The 26,564-nt window shown below is 33.8% G+C and overlaps 2 protein-coding genes and 1 pseudogene across 2 annotated transcripts; 1 reads left to right on the top strand and 2 right to left on the bottom strand.

Moving 5' to 3' along the window:
* Window positions 1-5,514: 5,514 nt before the first annotated feature.
* On the bottom strand, window positions 5,515-5,980 carry LOC111212739. The gene has a single exon (XM_022714322.2). It carries the CDS (start codon window positions 5,878-5,880, stop codon window positions 5,692-5,694), a length of 189 nt encoding a protein of 62 aa, XP_022570043.1. The 5' UTR covers window positions 5,881-5,980; the 3' UTR covers window positions 5,515-5,691.
* Window positions 5,981-16,470: 10,490 nt separating this feature from the next.
* Window positions 16,471-19,738, bottom strand: LOC106360650 (bZIP transcription factor 29-like). Its single transcript, XM_048744294.1, has 2 exons — window positions 17,862-19,738; window positions 16,471-17,766 (listed from the first exon to the last, which is right to left on the bottom strand). The coding sequence occupies exons 1-2, from the start codon at window positions 18,737-18,739 to the stop codon at window positions 17,703-17,705; spliced, it is 942 nt and encodes a 313-aa protein (XP_048600251.1). The 5' UTR covers window positions 18,740-19,738; the 3' UTR covers window positions 16,471-17,702.
* Window positions 19,739-20,430: 692 nt separating this feature from the next.
* Window positions 20,431-24,703, top strand: LOC106432412 (annotated as a pseudogene).
* Window positions 24,704-26,564: the final 1,861 nt, after the last annotated feature.

Below are 26,564 nucleotides of genomic sequence, written 5' to 3'. Positions count from 1 at the left end.
TACTCTTTAAGATGTGTTTAAGGTTTTGCACAAATATTAAAAAAAAATACAAACTTTTATTCGATTGGTATATTATTGTAAATGCTCCAGCTTTTTTAAAGTTTATTTTCATAAGAAAAAACAATAATAAAAAAAAGTGACTAAAATTGATTTTTTTAAGGTAAATATACAATTATACCTATAGAGCTAACCATATATCTGAATATGGCCAATTGAATCCCTTTCCTTATCAACTCAAATTGAGTTTACAAAATTTATTCAATTTGGATCCTCCTAGACAGAGGAGGAGGAAAAGGAACACATGGCTCAGTTGGCGGCAGCGACGGAGGAGGAGAAGGAGAAAGAGGAACACATGGCTCACTTGGCGGCGGCGGCATAAAAGTTTAAGGGTGGAGTTTAAAACTTTTTAAAATTAAAAATTTAAATTAAAATTTTTAAAAATAAAAAAAATTAAAAATAGTTTAAAAAGCATTTTCGAATTTCAAAAAGAAAACTAGAATTAAAAAAAAAATCAAAAAGATTAGAAAAGGTTTGAATTTCAAAACATATAATCCAAAATTATATTAAAAAAATCTTTTGTATTTTTTTAATTTATATATCTATAAAACAAAAGGTATAAAGATCTTTTGTGACAAAAACTTAAAAATAACTATTTAGGAGAATTGTCGTATTATCTATGAAAGATATAACATAAAAATTAATATGATACATTGCATAAAACCCCAAAATAAAAATTTGAGAAACAAATCTAATGCATTCATTAGAAAAAAATTATCTAATAGATACAATTACAAGAAAAATCAATGATGAAGTCTAGTTTTAATTTTTGTTGGATGTTATCAATATATTGATTTCAGAATAATCATTTTCCGCACTTTTTTTTAATAATTGAAATGCTTTGCCACATTATGATGGGCTTTAGTTATATGATATACTATGAAATTTATCATTTTTAGCCATAATATAAATCTTTACAAGAAAAATCAATGATGAAGTCTAGTTTAAATTTTTGTTGGATGTTATCAATATATTGATTTCAGAATAATCATTTTCCGTGCTTTTTCTTTTAATAATTGAAATGCTTTGCCACATTATGATGGACTTTAGTTATATGATATACTATGAAATTTATCATTTTTTAGCCATAATATAAATCTTTTTAAGACTGTATTATTATGTTTGGGGTCTATTTTAGAATATTTTCATATCTAGGTATGTTTTGGAGTTACGTGTAGATTATGAAGCATTATGAAGCTAAAAGAAGAAGAAGCGCGTAGCTTTTCAAGAAATCAGAGTCAGAGTCAACATTCAGAGGAAGCATTGACCGACACTGGCCTCTTAGTGTTGTTCGACTGATCCGACTCGTAGCGAGCGCTGGATATCTTCCTATTGCATTCAAGTTCATGGACGGTTATCACACACCCTTAGCATATATACATCATAATTCTAATTGCCTGAAACCACCTAGCTTTTATCTCTTATATTCTCACAACCAACTGATAACTTGTTTACTTATTTATTGTTTATTTATTGATTACCTAGCTTAATCATAATATCTAAAGTCTATTGTGTGCTGACACTCCCAATGGATTCGATCCCTAAGTATTACAACTAAACCTCTTATTTGATAGAGAAAGTTGATTTAAGATTAATTTGTACGATATAAATTGTGCCGTTGTAGAGGAGCATTGGATTCGCAATTAGACTTGATTAATATGTTTAGTCTAGATTTTATTTTCTGTTTTAGCTACTTACAAAAAAAATTTCTTTGTTTTTCAGGTGCATGTTCAGCGGTACCAGAAGCAACATGGACCTGAAGCAGTTGTTTTAGAAGCTGCTAATGCATGCTTAGGATGTTGCAGCTAATGCTCAGACTGTGACTTATATGAATGCTCTGGCTACTTGACCCATGACATTGGCTATTTACAAGAGTTCAGATCAATACTACGACAACATATCTGCAACTCATTCACCTACTTTTTAGAGGAACAATTTCAAGCTGAAGCCTGCATACTTTACACTCGTGGGGCAGACGCCATATCATGGACACCCACATAAGCATTATATAAACTATTTGGAGCGGTCCGAGGATCTAGTTTCTGTTATCAAAGCCAATGGAGTCCCTGAGGACTACCTTTTTTCCAAGCTCTTCAAGTATTCAATTTCTGGAGATGATTTGTATTGGCTTAAGCAGCTACCACCAGGATCTCTCATATCATGGACTAACATCAAAAACGCCTTCCAATGTAATTTCTTTGATGACATGATTGGTACATTCACATAGGTGCATAATTTTTCAGAAGCTTTTGAATCATACTCAGGCAATATCAGAGACTGTCCACACCAAGGATTCAATGAGGTACATATGCTTAGTACCTTCTTCAGAGACATCGCTTTGGTTTATCAGATGGCTTTAGATACAGAAAGTGAAAACTTCAACACTAGAAATCCAGAAGAAGGTGTGAGATTTATTGAGAACTTAGCGTCTAGCAATAGTACCAAGAACACTGATTTTGAGAGGAAAAAACCGTCTGCCAGTTGAGGAAAGGAGCATATGGATGAAGTAAAGGCCAAGTTGGGTAGTGCTCATAAACTTCTTAATAAGAAGGTTAGCCTTGCATAGGATGTAGAGGCCGTAAATGTCAACAGTGACAAGGGCGACAAGGAGGATGTGAACTTTATCAGTAGTACTGATTTTCATAATCAGAGGTCTGAGAATCAGGGTGGAAAAAGTAAATATATGGCATTGGTCATAAACGAACAGCGGATAGAACGAATCACCCATAGTTAGATATAAGATGACGACTCATATTCTTCCCTCAACACTCATTAAAAATACTTGCAGGCTCTTAAACGCTAAAAACATAGATTCAGTAGACAAAGAAAAAGCCGCAGAGCGGCAGGGATTCGAAGCCACAAGTAGCCAGTCCCGATAAAGTAATGAGGCCATACTCGGCCAAAGCAAACATAAAAATGGCCACACTCTGCCAGAACATAAGCTAGAAACATGAAAGATAAAGAGAAACACTCTCCCATCAAGTACCTACGACATCCAACAACCTTCATGGATCAGGCTCGTAATTTCTAGATATCGACTGTCCGAACGAGCAATCGCTAACTGGGGCAGTTAGCGATTGCTAACTGGGGCAGTTGGCTGATTTACCTCACCTGTTTCGACTCAACAGAATGGGAGAGTGAAAACGAAGCATGGGGATATCCTGAACATGGCTAGGGCACTGAGGTTTCAAGCAAATTTACCAGATGAATTCTCGGGTGAATGTGTTCCCAGTGTTGCCTATCTTATTAATATAACTCCATCCGAGGTACTTAAGAGAAAGAGTCCGTATGAAGTAATCTTTGATAATGCTCCTTTATATGGTGAAATTTGTATATTTTGTTGCCTTACTTATGCGATAATCACAAGAGACATGGAGAGAAGTTTGCTAGCCGAAGTCGAAAGTATGTATTTGTTGGCTATCCCTATATAAAAAAGGACAGGTCGCTATTTGGTTGCCTCACTTGTATCTGTCTACTCAGTTTTAGAACATTCCATTGATTTTTAAAATTTAATTTGTTCAGTGAAAATATTATAATTAGAATAATTTTACCGTTAATAAAAAGATTCAAATGGTTTGTAAATATTTTTTATTGAAATGGACTTAATGTACAAAGTTTTTTATATAATGTCTCAAGCGTTATTTTCAGGTCTTATTTATGACGTTCGCTGCGTTATTTTAGTAGAGTGAAACTATTTGTCAATGGATCTATATATGACCAAAGATGCATGTGAAAGTTTTTAAATCTTTTATATATTAAATGAGAAACATTGTAATAAATGCGTTCACACTAAACTGGACACATGTCACTTGTAGAAACATTGTAATAAATACGTTCACTCTAAAATGGACACATGTCACATGTAGAAAGATTCTCATTCAAACTCTACATATATATGTTCACACTATGTATTTTACGTTTTTAATATAAAACTCACATGCATGGTTCTTCGTTACGTTATTTTTACTGTTTACGAATAGAGCTGGACAAATTATTCATAAATTTTGATTCAATTTGTTATTTGTTTTGATTCGAACCGAAAAATCCGGATATTTGTTACTCTACGAAGCAAATCAAATACTAAAATGCAATATCCGTAAAAAAAAAAAGCAAATCACAAATATCAATATTTATAAGAACGGATAGCCAATTTGATCTGTTATATGTATATATATATATATATATATATATTAAATAATTTCATTTTAAGAATTTTATTTTTCATGTATTATTTTGAAAAAAAAAATGTCATTTAATATTAATTAACAATATCTTTATATATATTTATCAACCATCTTTATATACTTTTACATACACATACATGTGCACATTGACGTGAGCACCTTATAAGAAAGTATTTACCACAACTGAAATATCTAAATTTTTTGCAAGTTAAAATATTCTTTTTCTTAATGCTTCTTTCACTATCGACCAAATTGTAGTAAAATAATTTTTCTTAATAATTTTCTTTTCTTTTTTTTTAACTATTATCCGTTTAGAAACTATAATATGAAACCATTGGTTCGACATCACGACTATCTAAGATTCATAACATGAAAACAAACAAACAATAGTAATTTTTGATTATCACATGAAAAACAAAAACAAAAACATCCAACATTTTAACCAAACAAACCAAATAAATATTGATTTAAAATGATAGTTATATTTTAGGAGATTAAAAACCAAAACACAACCTAAAACTGAACTGATATCCAGATTAAACAGATTAATGTCTTCTTATTAAAAAATAACGAAACTAATAATCTCTTGCGCGGGTTGTTATCTAGTAGTTAATTAATTAACTTGTATCACGAAAGTATACTTGAAAATTATCGTTCGAAAGTTTACGGTCAAACTATGTTAATCTGAACTAGTTTAAAGAACACCAACTTAATAAAAAACTGATGGTGTATTATGCCATGTTCGGGAACGCATTAGGCGCTAGTCGGGCGGTTGGGTTGGGCCTAGCGCCTAAAGAGAAAATCAAGAATTAATCGGAAATTATGTGGGGCGGAATTTTTAGATGGTTTACTATGTTATAAAACATGTTAATCTTGTGTATAACATTAATACATTTTCATGTTTAAGATTGTATAAAACACACAAATAGAATATATAAAGTTAATATAGTGTAATTTTCATCAAAATTATGAATATAAATGATATTTATAAAATTTTAGATCAAATAAACAAATAAAAATATTATTAAAAAAAATAAAATAAAAAATAAAAAATAAATAAAAAATAAATAAAAATAGATTAGGCGGCCGCCTAGACGGTCATTTAGGCGGCTAGGCGGTCATTTAGGCGGTCTAGACAGAAAAAATCGAATATCCGATTTTTTAAACCGATTTGGTATAAATCGGGACGGAAATTGACGCGTAGCGCCTATTAACCGGCCGATTCTTAGCCGGCCGATTCTTAGAACAGGGATATTATGTCAGTACACAAAAAAACACAGAAGTACAGATTATCCCATTTTAATTCGTGTGATGCACATCAACATATCTCTATTGATCTATTCAATATGGAAAAGGGAAGAAAAAAAAGAAGCCTCAGCTGTTACTCATCTACTCGATCAATAAAGAATATAAGAAAAAAGGAAGAAAAAGGATGGACACTCGTCACGTATCAGAAATCGACAAGATGCGCAGAGAAGTCTGGAACTGGCGACGATCTAGGATGACAATACAAGGAGAAGTTGCCTATCCGTATAAAGTTTCCGTCGCCTTCTCGCCTCGGAAGAATCCCGACGGTGAGTTTAGCGAGAGCTGTCGTGTACTCAACCAGAAGCTCAGCCATGATTACGACGGAGATCATGATTGATGATAATCGAAGAGGAATGATCTTGAATGTTCTCGAGTTCTTTTCCAGAGCTATTACTAAATTTGGTTGTGATGACTTGTGAGGAAGAAAGAAGTCTTATCTTTTTATATAAGAAACCAGAGTTTCTCCACTGTGCTCGTCGTTACTCGCAACTCGTGTTTCATATTTTAATATTTTCGGTTGGTCAATATACGAAAAGAAACACACGCAGCGCGTCGTACGCGCACGCGCACTTCACATTAGCATTAGCTGTTCCTCGAAACTGATCCCCGAGTATCACGTGCTTTATTTGCTAGTACAGTATATAGCTCAGCAGATACATCACTTTTGTATCGTCGTCAATCAAAGTTCACTCAGCACTCAACAGGTATATCATTTTTAAGAAAACTATACTCACGCGTCTTCACATCATCGTAACTCAATTTCCTTGTGAACGTTTATCAAAAGTGTCCACTTTAGTTTTTGTTGTTGTTATTGTTATACTTCAGTTTTTTTTTTTTTTGTTATACTTCAGTTACATTTTTTTTTTCCAATTTATGTTCTATATTTTAGATCCATCTTGTGGTTTAGCATATATGTATTCCTCTGAATTTATTTCATGTTTTTGATTTAGTATGATTTTTATTTTTCATTTTTCAAAAATATACTTGAAAGAATATGTTAAGTATATAAGTAAAAGGGCAGATGCCTTATGAATTTTGTGTATTATATACGGGAAAAATCGCATTTTAAACCCTGAAAGTGTCGCATTCTCGCACTTTAAACACTAAACGTTTTTGACTAGCATTTTAAATTTTGAAAGTGACAGTTTTATCATAACAAACATCCAATGAGGTTTACTTGTTTACCAAGTCAACGAAGTGACCTGTACTGTTCATTTTGTGATGACATGTTAATTTTTTAAAAAAAAAAAATAATAAAAAATACATAGAAAATTCAATTTTTTTTGAAAAAATCAATTTTTTTTTTGAAAAATTCAAAAATATATAAAAATAATATTTCAAAATTAAAAATAAAATAAAATATTTTTAAAAAATTAATCCAATTATAAACCAATAAATATATATAATATAATAACTTGAATGGTGATACTAGATTCTGTTTTTTTTTTTTTTTAGATTTTTTTTTTTTAATTTTTGATTTATTAATTGGAGGTTTGTTATGATAAAAATGTCACTTTCAAGGTTTAAAGTGCTAGTCAAAAACGTTTAGTGTTTAAAGTACGAGAATGTGACACTCTGAGGGTTTAAAATGCGATTTTCCCATTATATATGTAAGTAGGCCTTGGCATTTTAGCCGATACATGAATCCGTACATGAAACCGACCCAAAAAATATAAACCAAAATCCAAACTAAAATAGCAAAATATCCAAATGGATATTGAATTGGGGTAGATTGGATATCCGAAGTTGAATGGATATCTGAAGATAACCGAACATATGTATATTTAACCCATTTTTATAGTTTACTTTTCTCATTTTATTCAAAATATTTATATTGATGTTGCACATGGTTCAAGATCATATAATATACATATAATTACAGATAAAGTGATTTGATACTCACTTAAAATGCATAAAGCTCTAGTTTCATACATTAACAAAAGTTGCATCAAAAATTTCAAAACAATAGTCAAATTAGCGTCTTTCTATTTTTAAAATTTTATTTCCAAACATGTTAATCGTTCGATCTATTAAAAATAGAAAATCAGCTAAGTTAGAGGTATATTTTTTAATACAAGAAATTTGGACAATGAAAATTTGTTCTAAAAAAATATTTAACTATCCGAAATAACCGAATTCGAGCTAAAAATACTACACAGCCTGAAGGTAGAAATATCCGAGCGGGTTCTATATTCTTATACCGAAATATCCAAAAAAATTGAAATACACATATCTATGTAAGAGCATGCCCATTAATAATATTCCAATGAGTATTTAGTTTAAAACTAAGCAAATGAGAATATTAAAAAGCAAAGAGAAAGAATCTAATTATACAAAGTAGTGTTTGCTTCTCTCACATGATGCCACCTAGGATTCCAGCTAGGAAATTTGGTTTTTATAAGCTCAACACGTGTCCCATCCTCTTATAAACGTGTCCAATCCTCTAATTATATAAAGTAGTGTTTGCTTCTCTCACATGATGCCACCTAGGATTCCAGCTAGGAAATTTGGTTTTTATAAGCTCAACACGTGTCCCATCCTCTTATAAACGAATCGTTTCATTAAGTCAGGTATATTGGATCTCTTGGTTATTTGCTAGACTTATACGATTATATTATGTGCGGGCTTTGTTTAATGTGTTATGGGCTTAGAAAGAAAAAAAAGTGTGGCCAGTTTTCGCCGTCACCTTCTTCCAGAGTTTAGGGTTCATTGACTCCTCATAAATCTGATTACGGTTCTAACAATGGAGGTACTGAGAGGTCGTGTTAGAGGAGACTTCGTGAGTAATCTATAATGGCTAACTCATCTATCCTACTCTCTGATTTGAAGGATGTATGTTGTTCTTCAATGGTATCGGTGCGGGTCAGGTTTTGGGAAGCAAGAAACGTGGTGAGGAGTACATGCTCCGCCTAGACGCTAATGTTGTCCATTCTTTAAACTCGTGAGTCATGATCATTGTAGTTGTAAAACATAATCCTGCACATGATCTCAAAATTTCCAGCTTTTTCAATCCAAACATTTATTTCACTCTTTGCGAGATAGTTTCAATACTTTTTGTTGATGAGGTTTTCTTCTTTACACGTGTTTCAGGCGATTATACGAGCTGTGTGTTCTTTTGTAGACGCCTGGTAGGGTTTCAGAGAGACTGTCATGAAATATAGTTCTATTGAAAACATGAGAAATATCAAATTAAGGAGTTCAGACAATAGTTTAGACACAATGAAAGGTCAATTTCTTTTTTTTTTCTGTGATTATGAATTGATGGGTATTGCTTGAATGTAATTGAGTTTAATATATGTCACATTCAGTCTTTGATTTGTATTTTGGTTCTTATTGGTTCTGTTTCTTCCTTGGCCGGAGCAAAGTGATGTAGGTTGCTCTTGGTCGTTCCTCTTCTGATGAAATCCATCATGCCAACTTCAAATCTTCCAAGGTTGTGTTACTCTGCTTCTTACAATTTTTTTTTTTGGTTTAAAACTTCTTACATGTTACGAAAGTAAACAAAAGCGGCCACCGTAATGTTTGAAATAATTAAAGATGTGGGTCCCGCTGCACTATTTGCACAGTAAATTTTCTTCTATATATACGAACGTTTGCGTTCGTTTATAATGCACACCTAAAAAACACTTCTCTTCTATTCTCTCTCTGTATCAGTGTTATTTCTTTCTACGGGTATAAAATTTTGCCCTTATTTAAATTCCTGCGATACAAATAAATTCCAGTTCTTTTTATAACACGTTATCAGCACGATCACTCTGCGATTCGAAATACAAATGGCAAACATCGAGAAACTCCAGTTCCCGGCTCTGAAAGTAACCGGCGAAAATTATGTCAGATGGGTCACAAATGTGAAACCTTATCTTGTAATAAAAAAGATAACCGAAGCGATAGAAGTCGGTAACAAATCGCCACCCGAGCATATAGCCGAAGCGATTATCTTCCTGAAGAAGCATTTAGATGAGAATCTAACTCACGACTATGGAGACGTTGAGGACCCAGCCGTACTATGGCAAGCCTTGAAAGATAGGTTCGATAATCAAAAGGAAATCAATCTCCCTCACGCTCTTGAAGAGTGGAAAACCCTGAGGTTTCAGGATTTCCAAAGGGTTAGAGATTACAATTCCACTATCTTGAGGATAGTTGCACAATTAAAATATTGTGGTAACCCTGTCACCGAAGCAGAAATGCTTGACAAGACATATAATACTTTCCACAAAGAACACAACGTCTTATCCCGAATTTACAGAAAATGTGGGTACACCAAATTTTCTGAATTGATGGTAACACTCATGTTGGCTGAAAAGAACGATGAGTTACTAATCAAAAACCATAATTCCCGACCTACGGGAGCCAAGGCATTTCCCGAAGTGAATGCTACGGCGGTAGAATATTCGGGAAGGAGAAACCAGACCAACCGAGGTCGTGGTCGGCGTTTCAACAACAAACGTGGAAAGCCTTACTATCCTAAAAGTATTAGATCTAACAAATGGGTTAGATCTGAACAACCTCCTAAAGGCAAAGAAACCGAAGAGGATACCACAAAGAAAAGTGAGACTGTATGTTACAGATGTGGATGTAAGGGACATTGGTCCCGTACCTGTCGTACTCCCCCACATTTGTGCAAGTTATATCAAGAGTCCATAAAAGGAAAGGCTAAAGAGGTGAACCTCACAGAAAATGTTGAAGGGACTTCATACCTTGAATCCTCCGACTTCGCTAATGAGCTGGACTAGATTACTCCTGAAGAGAATCGAAATGCCTATGATAAGAGTATTGAATAGTTTTCAGTATTACCATGTATAATTATTACATTTCTTGTTTTAAACAAATAATGATGTTTTAACATCACCTTAATGTATAATTATTGTGTTTTTCCTTATATGAATGAATTTTATGTTTCCTTTTATATTTATGACAATTTCAGAAATGGATCAGAATGGTAATGAAGCAAAATCCAAGAAACGGATTCGTGAAATATGCATACCAGATAGTGGAACAACGCACACTATTCTGAGACAAAAGAGATATTTCTCTGATATAAAACCAACAAGAATTGTCGTCAATACAATATCAGGTCCTGCAGACGTGATTGAAGGAACTGGTAAAGCAAACTTTACTTTACCGAATGGAACAAAATTTTCCATAAATAATGCTCTATATTCTCCAAGTTCTAAAAGGAATTTGTTGAGTTTTAAAGACATATATCTTCACGGATATGATACTCAGTCTGCAACTGAGGATGGAAAGAAATACATGTATGTAACTTCTGAGAAATGTGGCAGAAAACACATATTGGAAAAGTTTCCAGAGCTTCCTTCGGGGTTACATCATACTTATATCGATGAGATCGAATCAAATCTTGTAGTAGAACGGAACCCAGAAGAGTTCACGTTATGGCATGATCGCCTTGGCCACCCAGGAACTACAATGATGCGTAAAATCATAGAAAGTTCACATGGTCATCCACTGAAAATCCAGGAGATTTCTCAAGGGAATAAAATGACATGTGTTGCATGTTCTCTAGGAAAATTGATCGTAAGGCCATCGCCAACCAAAATCGATAAAGAATCACCAAAGTTCCTTGAAAGAATTCAAGGCGATATATGTGGACCTATACACCCACCTTGTGGACCATTCCACTATTTTATGGTATTAATTGACGCATCCAGTAGATGGTCACACGTTTGTCTATTATCATCTCGAAATGTGGCATTTGCGAGATTTCTAACTCAAATAATCAAACTGCGAGCACAGTTTCCTGATTATACTATTAAAAGAGTTAGACTAGACAACGCTGGTGAATTCACATCCCAAGCATTCAATGACTATTGTATGGTAATGGGAATTGAAGTTGAACATTCGGTTGCTCATGTTCATACGCAAAATGGTTTGGCTGAATCTTTAATTAAGCGTCTGCAATTGATTGCAAGACCATTGATCATGAGATCAAAACTTCCAACCTCTGTATGGGGACATGCCATTTTGCATGCAGAAGCACTCATTCGGATCAGACCGAGTGCATATCATAAGTATTCCCCACTACAGTTAGCGTTTGGTCGAGAACCAAACATTTCCCACTTTAGAATCTTTGGTTGTGCGGTATATGTGCCTGTAGCACCACCACAACATACAAAGATGGGACCACAAAGAAGATTGGGAATATATGTTGGTTTTGATTCCCCATCAATTATAAGATACCTAGAACCACAGACTGGTGACGTCTTTACAGCACGTTTTGCTGATTGTCATTTTGACGAAAATGTATTCCCAGTTCTAGGGGGAGAAAACAAAAATGTTGGAAGTGATATAAAATGGAGTGTACCATCATTGTTATATCTTGATCCTCATACTAAAGAGTCAGAACTAGAAGTTCGACGAATTATGCATTTACAGAGTATAGCTAACCAGCTACCTGATGCATTTGTAGATACCAAGACGGTAACTAAATCTCATATACCAGCTGCAAATGCTCCTGCTCGTATCAAAATGCCAAATGAACAAGAAAAGGAGGATGACACACGAGAGCCAAAAACACGCCTGAAGCGTGGTAGACCTGTTGGTTCTAAGGATAAGAATCCTAGGAAACAGAAGAAAGCTGAAATATATGATGCACCCAAAATAGCAGAAAATATTTTGGAAGAAATAAATGATAAGGATTCTGATGAATCAGAGCATCATGAATCAGAGCATCATGAATCGAAAGATAATCATGAGATTTCTATTAATTACATCCATAATAAAAGGATATGGAATAGAAACAAACAAAATGACCTTGACGATGCTTTCTCATATATTATGTCAAGTGAAATAAATGAAGAAATGATGATCCAGAACCAAAATCTGTCTATGAATGTCAAAAAGACATGATTGGGAACAATGGAAAAATGCAATACAAGCTGAACTTGATTCGCTTAATAAACGAAAAGTATTTGGATCTATTGTGCTCACACCTGCAGATGTGAGACCAGTTGGGTACAAATGGGTTTTCGTTCGAAAGCGAAATGAGAAAAATGAGATTACGAGATACAAAGCTCGTCTAGTGGCTCAAGGTTTTTCTCAAAGACCTGGAATCGATTATGAAGAAACGTATTCTCCAGTTATGGATGCCATTACATTTAGATTCTTGATGAGTCTAGCAGCTGATAAAAATCTAGAGATGCGTCTCATGGATGTTGTTACAGCTTATCTATATGGATCATTAGATACTGATATCTACATGAAAGTTCCTGATGGATTTAAAATGCCAGAAGCATTAAGTTCCAAACCTAAAGATGTATGTGCAATAAAATTGCAAAGATCATTATATGGGTTAAAGCAATCTGGACGTATGTGGTATAATCGTCTCAGTGATCATTTAACAAAAGAAGGATATGTGAATGATCCTATATGCCCATGTGTTTTCATCAAGAAAACAATATCCGGATTTGTAATAATCGCGGTATATGTTGATGATCTTAACATCATCGGAACTCAAAAGGAAATACAAAAGGCATCAGACTATCTCAAAGGAGAATTTGAGATGAAAGATCTTGGACAGACACAGTATTGTCTTGGCCTACAAATAGAACATTCACAAAATGGTATATTTGTGCATCAATCCACATACACTAAAAGAGTGTTGAAACGATTTAACATGGATAAATCAACTCCTCTTAGCACCCCGATGGTCGTTAGGTCACTTAATATTGAAAGTGATCCATTTAGACCACCTGAGGAGAAAGAAGAGATACTTGGTCCAGAAGTACCATATCTAAGTGCAATTGGAGCGCTGATGTACCTTGCAAATTGTACACGGCCTGATATATCATTTGCTGTGAATCTTTTGGCAAGATTCAGCTCATCTCCAACTCGAAGACATTGGAATGGGATTAAACATGTTTTTCGTTACCTCCAAGGGACCATTGATTTGGGCTTATTTTATCCTAAAAGTTCAAAAGGTCAAATGGTTGGTTTTGCAGATGCAGGATATCTTTCAGATCCACACAAAGCCCGATCGCAAACAGGATACGTTTTTACGATCGGAGGCACTGCTATATCTTGGCGTTCCCAGAAACAAACGCTCGTGGCTACTTCTTCAAATCATGCTGAGATAATTGCACTCCATGAAGCAAGTAGAGAATGTGTATGGCTGAGATCAATGAGCCGACACATCTGTTCAAGCAGCGGGATTGGCGAAAATATGGAGCCAACTATTCTATATGAAGATAACGCGGCATGTGTTGCTCAAACGAAGGAAGGATATATCAAAAGCGATAGAACGAAGCATATTCATCCGAAGTTCTTCTCATACACTCAAGAGCTCGTGAAAAGGAAAGAGATTGAAGTAAGATATGTCCAATCATGCGACAATGAAGCTGACCTCTTCACAAAATCACTCCCTACCTCGGTATTCAGAAAACACATCCATAACATTGGGATGCGCCATCAGAAGGATCTATGACTGTTCATTCGAGGGGGTGCTTACGTAGTTGTACTCTTTTTACCTTACTATGGTTTTTCCCATTGGGTTTTCCTGGAAAGGTTTTTAACGAGGCAACAAAGACGTTAAGCGAGAGCGGATAGTGACACCGGTCCCCAAGGGGGAGTGTTACGAAAGTAAACAAAAGCGGCCACCGTAATGTTTGAAATAATTAAAGATGTGGGTCCCGCTGCACTATTTGCACAGTAAATTTTCTTCTATATATACGAACGTTTGCGTTCGTTTATAATGCACACCTAAAAAACACTTCTCTTCTATTCTCTCTCTGTATCAGTGTTATTTCTTTCTACGGGTATAAAATTTTGCCCTTATTTAAATTCCTGCGATACAAATAAATTCCAGTTCTTTTTATAACATTACAATATTTGTTTTATATTACTTGGTCTTTTACATATTTTTTGGAATATTATTTCATCTGCGTCATGGTGATGATGGACTGCTTACTACTGATATGCCAAAGGAAGAGGTTGAAAGCTATCATCTGTCTCTCGAAGCCTTCTGTTTTTTTCCCGTCTTGCTTTAGTAAAAACAACTGTGTGCTTATTCTACTTATACTGTATCTATCTATATATCTCCTGGCTAAAAGACATGTCCCAGATACATTTTTTGAACATTTGATTTGAAGTAATTTCAGGTGTTGAAATTTGTAATAGTACTCTAATTATTGTTGGAGATTCAGAGAGAGTAAAAAGATTGAAAAATGATTCGATGCTTTTGTATAAAGGGTTTGACTATTTTTCATATTTTGTCTCAGCTTTCAAGTACTGTAGACAATGCTCATCAAGTCTACTGAGAATTCATTCATATGATCTAAAATAAGAATTGCCATTTCTTTCCATGTTTGATGATACATGGCATCTCTGTTTGATCAGATGGAACAACAACTAAGATAAGAAGAAGAAGAGAGGAAAGGGATGATGAGGAAACACAAGTCTGATGCAGAGCTAACATGAGATTTGTCAGATGAAGGAGAGACCAAAAAGGATAAAAATCATGTACATGGCTAACTATCAGACTTGAGAAGTCTGTGTTATTTACTTCTTCTATACAAAGATCCAATTTTTCCTGTGGCATGTTACAATATAAACCCAGCATGAGTTTCACCACGAGTGTTGTGAAGTGCTTGAAGAGAGGAGAACAAAAGATTAGCGTGAAGTAGGAATCTATCATGCATCTGGCCCAACTCTCCTCCTCAATTTACCCTAGGTCTCTCTACTTCTCCAACCTACATAACCCACCCACGATCTCACCTCTGGTATTTGCACTTTTCATTCTATTTGTTTCCATGATATTGTCTTAGCCATTAATAAATTTCAAATTTTGAACACTGCAAATCATAAATACTTACCATAAAAAAATCAAGTCATTGGTCGTACATGTATCAGGAAAAGAAATAAAGATAAATACAAAATAAACATGTGGATATTTACCATAAAAATAAACTCATTCAAATAACTTTCGAGATTATAGTTGACACACGCCACTAATTCGATCAACTGTTAGATGATTATTCAACCATAACGAGCATAAAACCCCAACAAGGATGATCCTACACATGTATGCACTTTACCAAAATCAGATTAACCAACATCATAAGCTGATTACTCCAACTATGGAGACAAGGGTCCAAACCTTAAGAAACTATAAAGGATCCTGATCACTCCAACTAGCGAGAAAAACAAAATATATTTTATCACATATAATCTCTGTTCACCTAAAACTTTTTAAAAGAAAAAAATTATTATCATACACATCTCTTGCAAAAAACCAAAAACACAAACAAAAAAATTGTACAAAAAATAATAACCTAAATTACAAATAAAATATATCTCGTCCGTAGGGCGGGCCGGCCCTAGTGAGATAAAAAAAAATCATTTGAGAAATTTTAACAATCTCGTTAGATACTCTTTTCATAAATGTCTTCATGTGAATGGTTTAGTTTTATTTTTTACCTTAAAATTTAATAACACAACTAAACTAAATTAAGAATACTAATATTTAGATGGATAAGATATTCAAATGAGTATCTCCCCAATAGAAATGCTCTAATAAAAACATAACTAGATTTTGATCCGCGCTTTCAAAGCGCGGGTTTATTTTCTTTTTTTTCAATGGTCAAAATATTTAGTAAATGTCATATTTCATATATTTGTGTTTTATTTTATAAAAAAATTAAACTTTTTATCTTTCTTTATGGTGTTTCATTTTAAATGACTATTTATGTTTAAAAAAATTAAACTTTATTTTTTTAATGAATTAAGTTGGTATAACTCTGATAAATAAATTTTATTATGTGGTTAATATTTTTAATAAAAATAATTATATACTTTTAATAAAGATTTATACTTTTCAATGAAAAAAACAATTTTTTTTTATGAATGCTTAAATTATATTAAGAAAAGAAAAAAAAAATTAAGAATGGTTGAAAAAAAATTATTTGAACTTGGACTCAATGGCCCAAAGGAAAAAAAAATGTGAGAATTGGATCTGATTTCTTAATCAGCCCAAATGGCCCAAGAGAGATCTGATGTGGATAGTGGGCTGGATCCGAAAAAAATAGCCCAATATAGATGTGTTATTAATATTACTTGATTACCCTTAATGAAACATGCAATGTTAGTAAAGAAATGGCAGACTAAGGTAAAAAGGACAATATGATCCTGCTTTAATAGTATAGATGGATAAAATCAGAAGATCTTTTCAAAGCCTTACCATTACAAATCATTTTTATTATCTATATACTACATGATATTGATTTTTCTTTTTTGAGAAAGTGATTTGTAATAGATTTGTTTAATCAATATAACCCTGCACATAAAAATACTACGACTTCAGTCCGGCGGCCTTGAACCTACATGATTTACCAAGGCCACCTCTCAACTTCCTTAGATGGTATGTTCACTGAAATCAATATTTGTTTCAACAGTAAGGTATGACTATATGAGTGAAAGTCATAAGGAAAGATGAAATGCAAGTAACGTAAAGCCCTACAACAGCTGACACTTACGGTTATTAAGAAGACGCACCATTACCACGTGACAACTGCTCCTGCAATCCGTTTGCATGAATGCTGAGTTGGTTGTGCTCGTCTTCCAGCACAGATAAAGATCTCTGCATTGCAACAAGGACACAAACTTTAACAAAACATCTTACAGGAACCGTTTGGTTGCTAATGTGATTTTGTCCCACCTCCTTTAGCTTGGCATTGGCAGTTGATATATCAGCCTCGCGCTCAAGAGCGCTTAAGTTTTCTTCCAACTCTTGAACGCGTTAGCCAAGATTCTGAGAACGATTGATACATATTCTAGACCCATCTACAATGCTTTATTTTTTGTTTTTAAGAGAACTTTGTTCGTCATATACACCTTCACATTTTTATGTATTTATTAAACAAAGAATTTAAAAAGAGTATGCTCATCGATAATATTCCAATGAGCATGCTAGCTATTTTGAATCCGATACTACAAAGCTTCTTCTTCTTTGAAAAAAAAGTAACAAAGTCATAAATATGAATTTTGTGTTTAATATAATATAAGAGCATGTTCATTAATAATATCCCAATGGGTATTTTGAAATGAAACAAATGAAAATACTGAAAGCAAAGAGAGAAGGAATGAGATAAACTTCTCATTTGAGAAATTTTAACAATCTCATTAGATATTCTTTTCTTCCGACTAGTTAAGGCGCCGCGCTTTCTTCGCACTTGAACGTCCAGATGATTCCCCGTTATCCAAGATTCTGAGATATGAGGATCATATGGATAATTAAATGTCTACAAAACCCATACTTATATATCACTTAATTTAGTCACACACACAATCTCAGCGTTTTACCTTTTGGCATGGTTAGGATCAGATGGAGCAATCTCATCACTGTGTCCCACGCCTTTCTTAATCTCGAAGGCATTCTCGTTTCTATTAGCTGAATTGGTTACACCCTGAAGATTCCCTGGGGGAGGAGGCAGCTTCGGTGATTCGTTACCATCGAGATTACTATTCATTGAAACACTCGTTACACCCGAAGCATCTTCACTCCTATTCTCACTACCACTGCTTTTCACATTATCCGAATCTCCAAAGATTATCACCAAGTCATCCTCGTTATAATCATAAAAAATCTTGTCCGGGTCCACATAGTCAGTGAGCAACACGTTCATGACATCGCCTGCTTCGTTTGGCATCATCGCGCCAAAGGGCATCTCTATAGGCCTCGGGTAGATAATTCGGTCAGCACTCTGAGGCCTCTGCGAACTCGAAGCAGGAACGTTATAACGGTTTCTCCTTCTGTGAGCATTCCTCCGCGGGATACTACCACCAGAGTATACCGAGGTGGTAGGCCTCGTGAACGGAAGCGGAGGCAAAGCGGCGTTGTAGTTAGCGGCCGGCGCTGGCGGATAATATGGTAACCATGACGGTGCAGGGGTCATGGGCGGTTGTGAGCCGAAGGAGAAGACAGGCCGCGACGACGGTCGATACATCGGCAACCTCATTGGCGGACGGGTCTGTGGGATCTGAGGATACGGTAGAAGCGGTGGTAATATTCTCCCGCTAGGACGCGGCATGCCGCCTCTTGGGCCACTCTCGCCGCCACCATTGGTACGAGGACTCGGGAATCGAGGGGAGTTGGCGGAGCTTGTGTTTAAAGGAGCGATCTCGTTGTGACGAGGATTCATTGTTAAGGATCCGAGGAACTTGAGTACTCTCTGCATCATGTTGGAGTTATACAGTCATATCGGAGTTACACTTGTCTCTATATAATCAGAACTAATATTCAGTGCAACGTCAGTGTTATCATCATGATCAGTTCGTACTTGTTTTGAGAGAGAGAAAAACAAACAAGACAATGATAAAAAAACAACAAAACTGATGTCAGAAAATAAAAATTAAATGAACTGAAAAGTTTTTTTTTGTTGATCTAGGATATCCGGCGGACCGAACCCAACCAACTTATTTCCAGGATTTGTCCACCGGAGCCAAGATAAATCCGGTTATTGTAAGGAGAATTAGATATCCTTGTTGTCTGGCCATATGGTGGGTAATCTAAGTGTGAGGTTTAAAAGTCTGGTCTTTTAGGAACTTTCCGAGATACCTTCACCACCCGACCACACCCACATGAACTGTAAGGTTAAAGTAAGATAAACTAAAAGGAACTGCAGTAAGAAGAATACCTCAGCAACTGAAAAATGGAAAACTACTGTCCGAATAAAACTGCTGTATCTGGTTTGCTTCAGTCACTTGCACAAGCTTTTATAAAAGGTTAAGGGGAGATATCAAACGTGGATATTTACAAAATTAATCCTCTCTACTTTTTGAATTTAACAAATTTTCTTCTAACTTTCCTTGAATTTGTACACATTTTCAGTATATTTTTTATCAACAGAAATATCAACTTTGTACTTCAAAAAATAAAATCAATCCTATGCAGTGGTGCTAAATGGTGTGATTTTAAAGGTTGGGTATTATAATGAAAATAAAAAAATATATTTGATGTATAGTTTTTGTGAGTGAAAAAAGTTTGTATATTAAAATGGTAATATAAAGGTATATATATATATTGTATACTTATGAGATATTCCTTATATTAGATTTTCCCTTATTTATATATTTGCATTGACCATTCTGTTGTCTTGGACCTAAATTGTTAGCTTCATTCATTAATTACCACTAAATACATTACTTCGTCACGTTAATTTCGTTAACCTTGTAGATAATGTTGTGAGATTTTTTATTTTTTTTTAAGCGAAGTGTAGAGGATATACCAAGCTGGACGAGTTCACATAAAAATTAATAGAAAATTTGATAAAAAAATAAGAATAATACAAATATTATTGGGAAATTTTCAAATTGACGTAAGTTGTAACAATGTGAATTAAATCATTGTTAATTATCTAGTCATGATGACAAGAATTTAGCGTAGTGCCACATAAATAATAATACAAAATTTGATCAAAAAAAAAAATACAAATATTATTGAATCATACATTAGGAAATTTCAAAATTGATGTAATTTTTTTTTTGGTAAAATGTAAAATTGAAAAATTGAGGTAAGTTGTAACAATGTGTATTAAATCGTTGTTATTACCTAGTCATGATGACAAGAATTTGGAGTCAGGTCACTATATTATAGTTCAATTTTGGCTGTATTAAGAATACCTAATTTGCTAGTTTTCATTTGGCAGTTACAAATTTCATATATTGTATTTCTCATATCTTTTCAGGAATGTATCTCTCTATATATCTTTGGACATTTATGTTGTTTTGTCAGTTTCTCTCTTTTGAAACTTGACTTTTTCTAAATAAAAAATTGCACTAAACCAAAATTTCCATTATTTTTAATTGTTTATTTTTCCGTGTTGTAAAAGTTACCGTTCGACTACTAAAACAATGATTAAAAATTAGTTCTGGAAAATAGAATGGAGGTGCCTGAGAAGCTGCGAAATCGAAACTCTGTAGCTTTCGTTTCGACCCCTTTCGCCTTCAAGATTCCGACTCGTTGCAACGGGTTTGCAACTTTACGTGTCTCTTACGTCACCGTGTTTCTATCGATGCATCGGTATCTCTTATCAATTTTTCAATATTTCAATTTCGAAAAAAATTGCAACTTTTTTTGTTCCTTTGTAGTCTCTGTTAGTGGACGGACATACTTACTCGAGAAGATGAAGATTGTTCGCAGGGATTTTGTTCGTGATGGACCCGGAAGCGTTAAGGTTTGATTGATTAGTTCCTTGTTGTAAATTGGGATGTGTTATCTTTGTGCTCAAGCCCTAAGTTAAGTTATAACTTGCAAATTCAATTGCTTTTGTTAACTTGAATTGATGGGTAGATGGTGGCTGAGGACTCTGATGATCTCTGGTATGCTTATAACCTGGTTTCCACTGGCGACAGTGTCATGGCTGTCACTTTTAGGTACACTCTCTCCTTTCATCATGTTTCCCTTGTAACTTATCGACCTAAGGGTTACGCAAAAACCTTTGTTTTTTTTTTGTTTGTTCTTCATTACAATCATGTATCTATCACGCACTTAAAGTTCATTCCTTTTGTAAGAAGAATGAATCCCTCCAGTATCAAATAATTAATAAAGGGATTTTGGAGTTCTGGTTTAACCGATATAGTAGTATCATGCAAGGAGTTAGCTGTTAAGTTTTGTTTTTATATTAGTTAAGGCCATTCCTGTTCTTAAACTGGGTTGATTGAGACGCCTGTTAAATTTACCGTTTTGATTTTTTTATTGTTTTGCCTGGTTTCAGAAAGGTTCAGAGAGAGGTAGGTACCTGGTGGGGGAAGAGACTCTGAACGTGTTAGACTGAAGCTGGAAGTACACGTTGAGGTCATGATTTTTTAAGGGATATTTGTATGCAACTCTGTTATTACCTATCTACACTAGTAGCCTTGTTTTTCTAATATAGCATTCTTAAATTCGCCTCGACCATAAATCGATATTGCTTACATTTGTTGCCTTTTTTGGTCTTCGTTGCCCTTTCATCAACTGTGGGAGATACCTTTGTCTAATTCTATGGTCTGATTGTGTTTAATTTCCTTTGTTCATTTAGGAGGTGGACTATGACAAAGATGCGTCTGTTTTGCGCATACGTGGGAAGAATATCCTGGAGAATGAGCACGTAAAGGTAGATTGCGAGGCTCTGACTTTTACCTTATAGAATTTCCTGTGCTGAATCTTGTGTTGTATCGCAGATTGGTGCGTTCCATACTTTGGAGATTGACCTGAAACGACCTTTTGTGTTGAGAAAGGTAGATGTCCTTTCTTTATTATCATGATCCTTTAGAATTTCTGTTCTATTTTACCTTGCAAGTGTGCATGATCCGTCTTGCAATCTAGTTTCTATTTTATGAGTAACTTGGTGCACGCTGGTGTAGTGTGATACCATTTGCAAGATAATATCTTTGGAATCAGCGACACTACATATTGTCGGAATACTTTTTCCTCAATGTTTTACAGTAATCTTTATTTTCGAATGCCTAAAAGTTTCAAACTACACGATCCATTTAGGCAGTTTTGTAACTAGAATCTATCTTGCTTGCCCATAGGTTTCTGTTGCAGTCTGCTTAGTGCTTACTGTGTCGGTTATTAATTTGAAATTTTCGTTCATTTTTGGAAACTAAATTTGTAATTAGTAGTTTGTACATGGGTTATTTTCAGGCATTTTGGGACTCATTGGCTCTTGATACACTCAAGCAGGCCTCAGGTATGCTCTGCTCCGTTTCGACCTTCCAATTTTTTGGAGAAAAAATACCTTTGAAATTCTCATAAAACCACAAATGTGCCTAAGTTGATTGTTGGCACATGACCCGAGATCTGTCTCCATGTGGCCTAGTGTAGATATCGAACCCAATTCATTGGTTTACAAACTTGCTCATGCAATATTCCAAAATTCTGCTTATATATCCTCATAGGCCTGCAAGTTGTTTATGCTTTGGTCTCAAATTTATTCCCTCTTTTTTTGTCTTGCATAGATCCCGCTGCCAGTTCTGATCTAGCTGTAGTTCTAATGCAAGAAGGACTTGGACAAATATTCCTTGTCGGCAGAAGGTACTGACTACTCATGTATTTCTAATTATGAAAAGAATCAAAGAAATCATTCATGTCTTTAATTGTTTACATTATTTTCTAATGTTTGGCAACGTGACAAGTAGTCGTGCACGAATAGAAACATCAATTCCTAGGAAGCACGGGCCTGCAATTGCTGGTTACGAGTCTGTATGTTCCTGCACTGTTTCATTATACACATGCATAAAACTATGGTTGATTGAATTTCTCTGATATTATCCCTTCATTTGTTTCTCTGTAGGCTTTGAAGAAATTCTTTGAGAATGTTCTGCAGGTTTATTTGTTTTAGCTCTCAGAACATACATGTTTCATATTATTGTTTTCTAATTCGTACAACAAAAAGCGTACCTGAGTTTCATACATGCTAAAAGTTTATTGATATAAACAGGCCTTTGTGAAACATGTTGACTTCAGTGTCGTTCGCTGTGCTGTGATTGCAAGTCCCGGCTTTACAAAGGTAGTTTTGCCTCTCCAGGCTGTTTCTAAACTTTCAGGGTTAACAATTATTAATCAGAATGAAGCTGGAAAAGTTTAGTACTTGAGGACACACAAAACATATGATGAGATTTTGGTTGTTTCTTATCTTCAGGACCAGTTTCATCGTCACTTATTATTGGAAGCAGAGAGAAGACCGTTGAGAGCTATAATTGAGAACAAATCGCGTATAATTCTGGTGCACACAAACTCTGGATATCGGTAGTGTTTCTGTGGAATAGTTTATGTAACTTGTCAAAATAGGTATCTACCGAAGTTATAAAATATCAATGAAGGCTCAGTGTCAAATGAATAACATACTTAAATTCAATGATGTTACTGATTTGAGATCAATGGTGCGTGTCTGAGTTGCTATCTGCTAGATAAACCTAATAGGTTTCCTGTATGACTATGTCCGAATTGACCAGAGGACTTTCAATGTTTAAATTCATGTTCGTGGTGGCGAGCAGTTTTAACTTCTCACCTCTTGGTCTGTTTGTTAACATCGATAAAGCCTGCAAATTTTCTTTGATTTCTAACATTATGTATTGGTGCACAGACATAGCCTGGGAGAGGTTCTAAATGCTCCCAACGTGATGAATTTGATCAAAGATACCAAAGCAGCAAAAGAGGTGATTTAGAATGTCAATTAGCTTGATGCCTTATTTCAATATTTTCAAATTGCTCGCTCAGAGCTGGTTTAGCGCACACGGATTTTTCACTGTTTTAAATGGATAGATGTTCCAAATCATTGTGGTGCTCACCGTTTCGTGACATGTGTTCTTCTGTTTCTGCATGGTGGTGCTCTTAAACTGTACTCTTATCATCCACGTGCTTGATGTGAATTTGCCTCTTGCAGGTCAAAGCTCTCAACGATTTCTTCACCATGCTTTCAAATGTGTGTGAGGTTCTTTTGCAATGAACAAAACGATTCTCATCCGTTTTAAGCGTCCTGAGTTTCTTTTGCTTGTATTAATCTAATCCTAGGATCCAGCTCGGGCATGCTATGGACCAAAACATGTAGAAGTTGCTCATGAACGAATGGCAGTCCAAACACGCACTTCTCATCACGGATGAGCTTTTCAGGTTTGGTGCTTCAAGGGAATACTAATCGCATTTCCACTTTTGTACTTTTAAGAGGCAAATTTATTATATATTTTGTCCAGGAATTCTGACGTTAAAACAAGGAAGAAGTATGTGGATTTGGTGGAGTCGGTGAAAGATTCAGGAGGAGAGGCGTTTATATTTTCGTCGATGCATGTTTCAGGGGAACGTGAGTGTTTGCGTCTTTTATCTCTTCTTCATTTTGTAACAAACTCTTATTACGTGTTGATGAACTTGCAGAGTTGGCACAGCTGACTGGAATTGCAGCTCTTTTAAGGTTCCCTTTACCAGACCTCGAAGACATTGAGATGTAAAATTCCTTCTTCAGGTATAGAAACCATACAAGATCATATACGTCTCACTATACTTATTAGCCTGCCTTTATAGTTTTCAAGAGAGATTTGTATTGTGGCCCAAAAAGGCAACTCTTACATTGAGCTGGATGAGTCGTTGCTCTTGTGCAGCTATTAGGAAACATCATACCCCGTTGAATAGTGAGCCTTCGTGATTTATAAAACATATTTGTGGAGCACATAACGTATGAAGATATAAATGCTAGGGTATGCTGTTTCCTAATAGCTGCACAAATTTTCGAAAAAAAAATTAAATAAGTTATCTGAACTCAAACCCAACCAGAACTTCTGCAAAAACAATTAAAATCTGAACCAGAACTCAAACCCGAACCAGAAGTTCAGATAACTTATTTAAATTTTTTTCAAAAATTAAAATTTACATATACTTTAAAATTTTCAAAATCTAAAATTAAAAAAAAATAATATATAACATATAAATTTGAATAATGTATGCCAAAATACTTAAAAATTAGTTTAACTTAAATATTTGGATAGGAAATCAATAGATATTTTATGTATTTTAAGTATCTTTTAGCTATTTAACCATGTACTTATAACTATTTGTATATATTTATAAGTATTTTGGACAACTTAAAAATATCTTATATATTTTGTATATTCATGCAGATATTAAGTTTAAAAATATTTAATATATTTTAAGTATATAAATCTGGTTCGGATATATTTGGATACCCGAAATATTTTGGTTTGGATCGGGTTTGGTTCTGGTTCTCTAGATACCAAAATTTTAAACCCATTCGATTATCTAACCAATTTTAGTAAGAAATCAGTACTATTTTTTAGATCAGTTTCGGTTCAGTTTTTTGGATTCAGATTTTTTACCCCTATATTTTTATTGTGACAAAATTTTAAACGAAAATGATGATGGTTCATATTGATTTTGGGTATGCAATAATTTTTATTTTTACTATGTACATGTCTCATTTAGTTAAACATTAAAAATTGTTTTATGCCCATTTAAAATAAACAATGGGGTGAACATAAAAAAGTTACAATTTCAGATTGTCAATCGATACTTCCAAATATTCTATGTCAGTGTTGTGACGAATAGAAAGGGGTTTAGAGTTAGGAAATCAAATTTGTAGTACAATCCATATTCTCGCTAGGTGATTTCAATAGCTTCTAAATAAATCCTATTTGTATTGATCTCTTGTAAGATTTTCAAACAATATTAATTAATAAAATCTTACACATGCTGAATTGTTTCTCAATTAATATATAGGAGATTAGAGTAATCACATAAATCAACATAATACCTCTTGTTTATTTACAATATATTTATGGTAAATAAATCAAAATAATTATTTTATTTATTTCATCTGGTATATAATTATATTTCAATGATATTAACATAAATATATAATATATTTTAATCTAAATATTTGTTTTTGAAGCCTCCTACTTATAAGGTTTTATTAACATTTGTATATTTGATGTAACAAAAAAAATTAAACCCAAATTTTTTATGTGATATTTTTCGATGCAAATTTCGAAATTAACATATTTATGTATTGTTAAATGGTACATAGTTTAATTTAAACAATATTAATATATATATATTATTTAATATGAATATCTATTAAATAAAATTCATATTAATACGATTTATGATCACTGTACAGTAGAACCTCTATAAATTAATAATGTTGGGACTTAAAAATTTTATTAATTTATAGAGATATTAATTTAAAAAGTTTCCTTTTTTAAATTTTTTTCTATTTTTGAATATTTTCTATTGATAAAATAAGAAAATATTTGATTTTACAGTATATAAATTATTTAAATTTTAGAAATTTGACTTTCATATTATTATATTATCTTATTTGGTGTATATTTTTATGTTTCATAGAATTGTTACGTGGTTTTCGATATAATTTTACTAAATATTATCAAAATATATTAAAATATTAAGAAAAATAGAAGTATTTTCATTGTGAATATAAAACCAACAATATAATTTATAGTTTGTACTTATTTAAAATATATATAGAGATAGATTATTAATTTATGATTTTAATG

This window comes from Brassica napus, chromosome C1, assembly GCF_020379485.1.
Source record: "Brassica napus cultivar Da-Ae chromosome C1, Da-Ae, whole genome shotgun sequence".
Classification (NCBI taxonomy): domain Eukaryota; kingdom Viridiplantae; phylum Streptophyta; class Magnoliopsida; order Brassicales; family Brassicaceae; genus Brassica; species Brassica napus.
The sequence above is the reverse complement of the archived record's forward strand: the minus strand, read 5'-3'. Positions and strand labels throughout refer to the sequence as shown.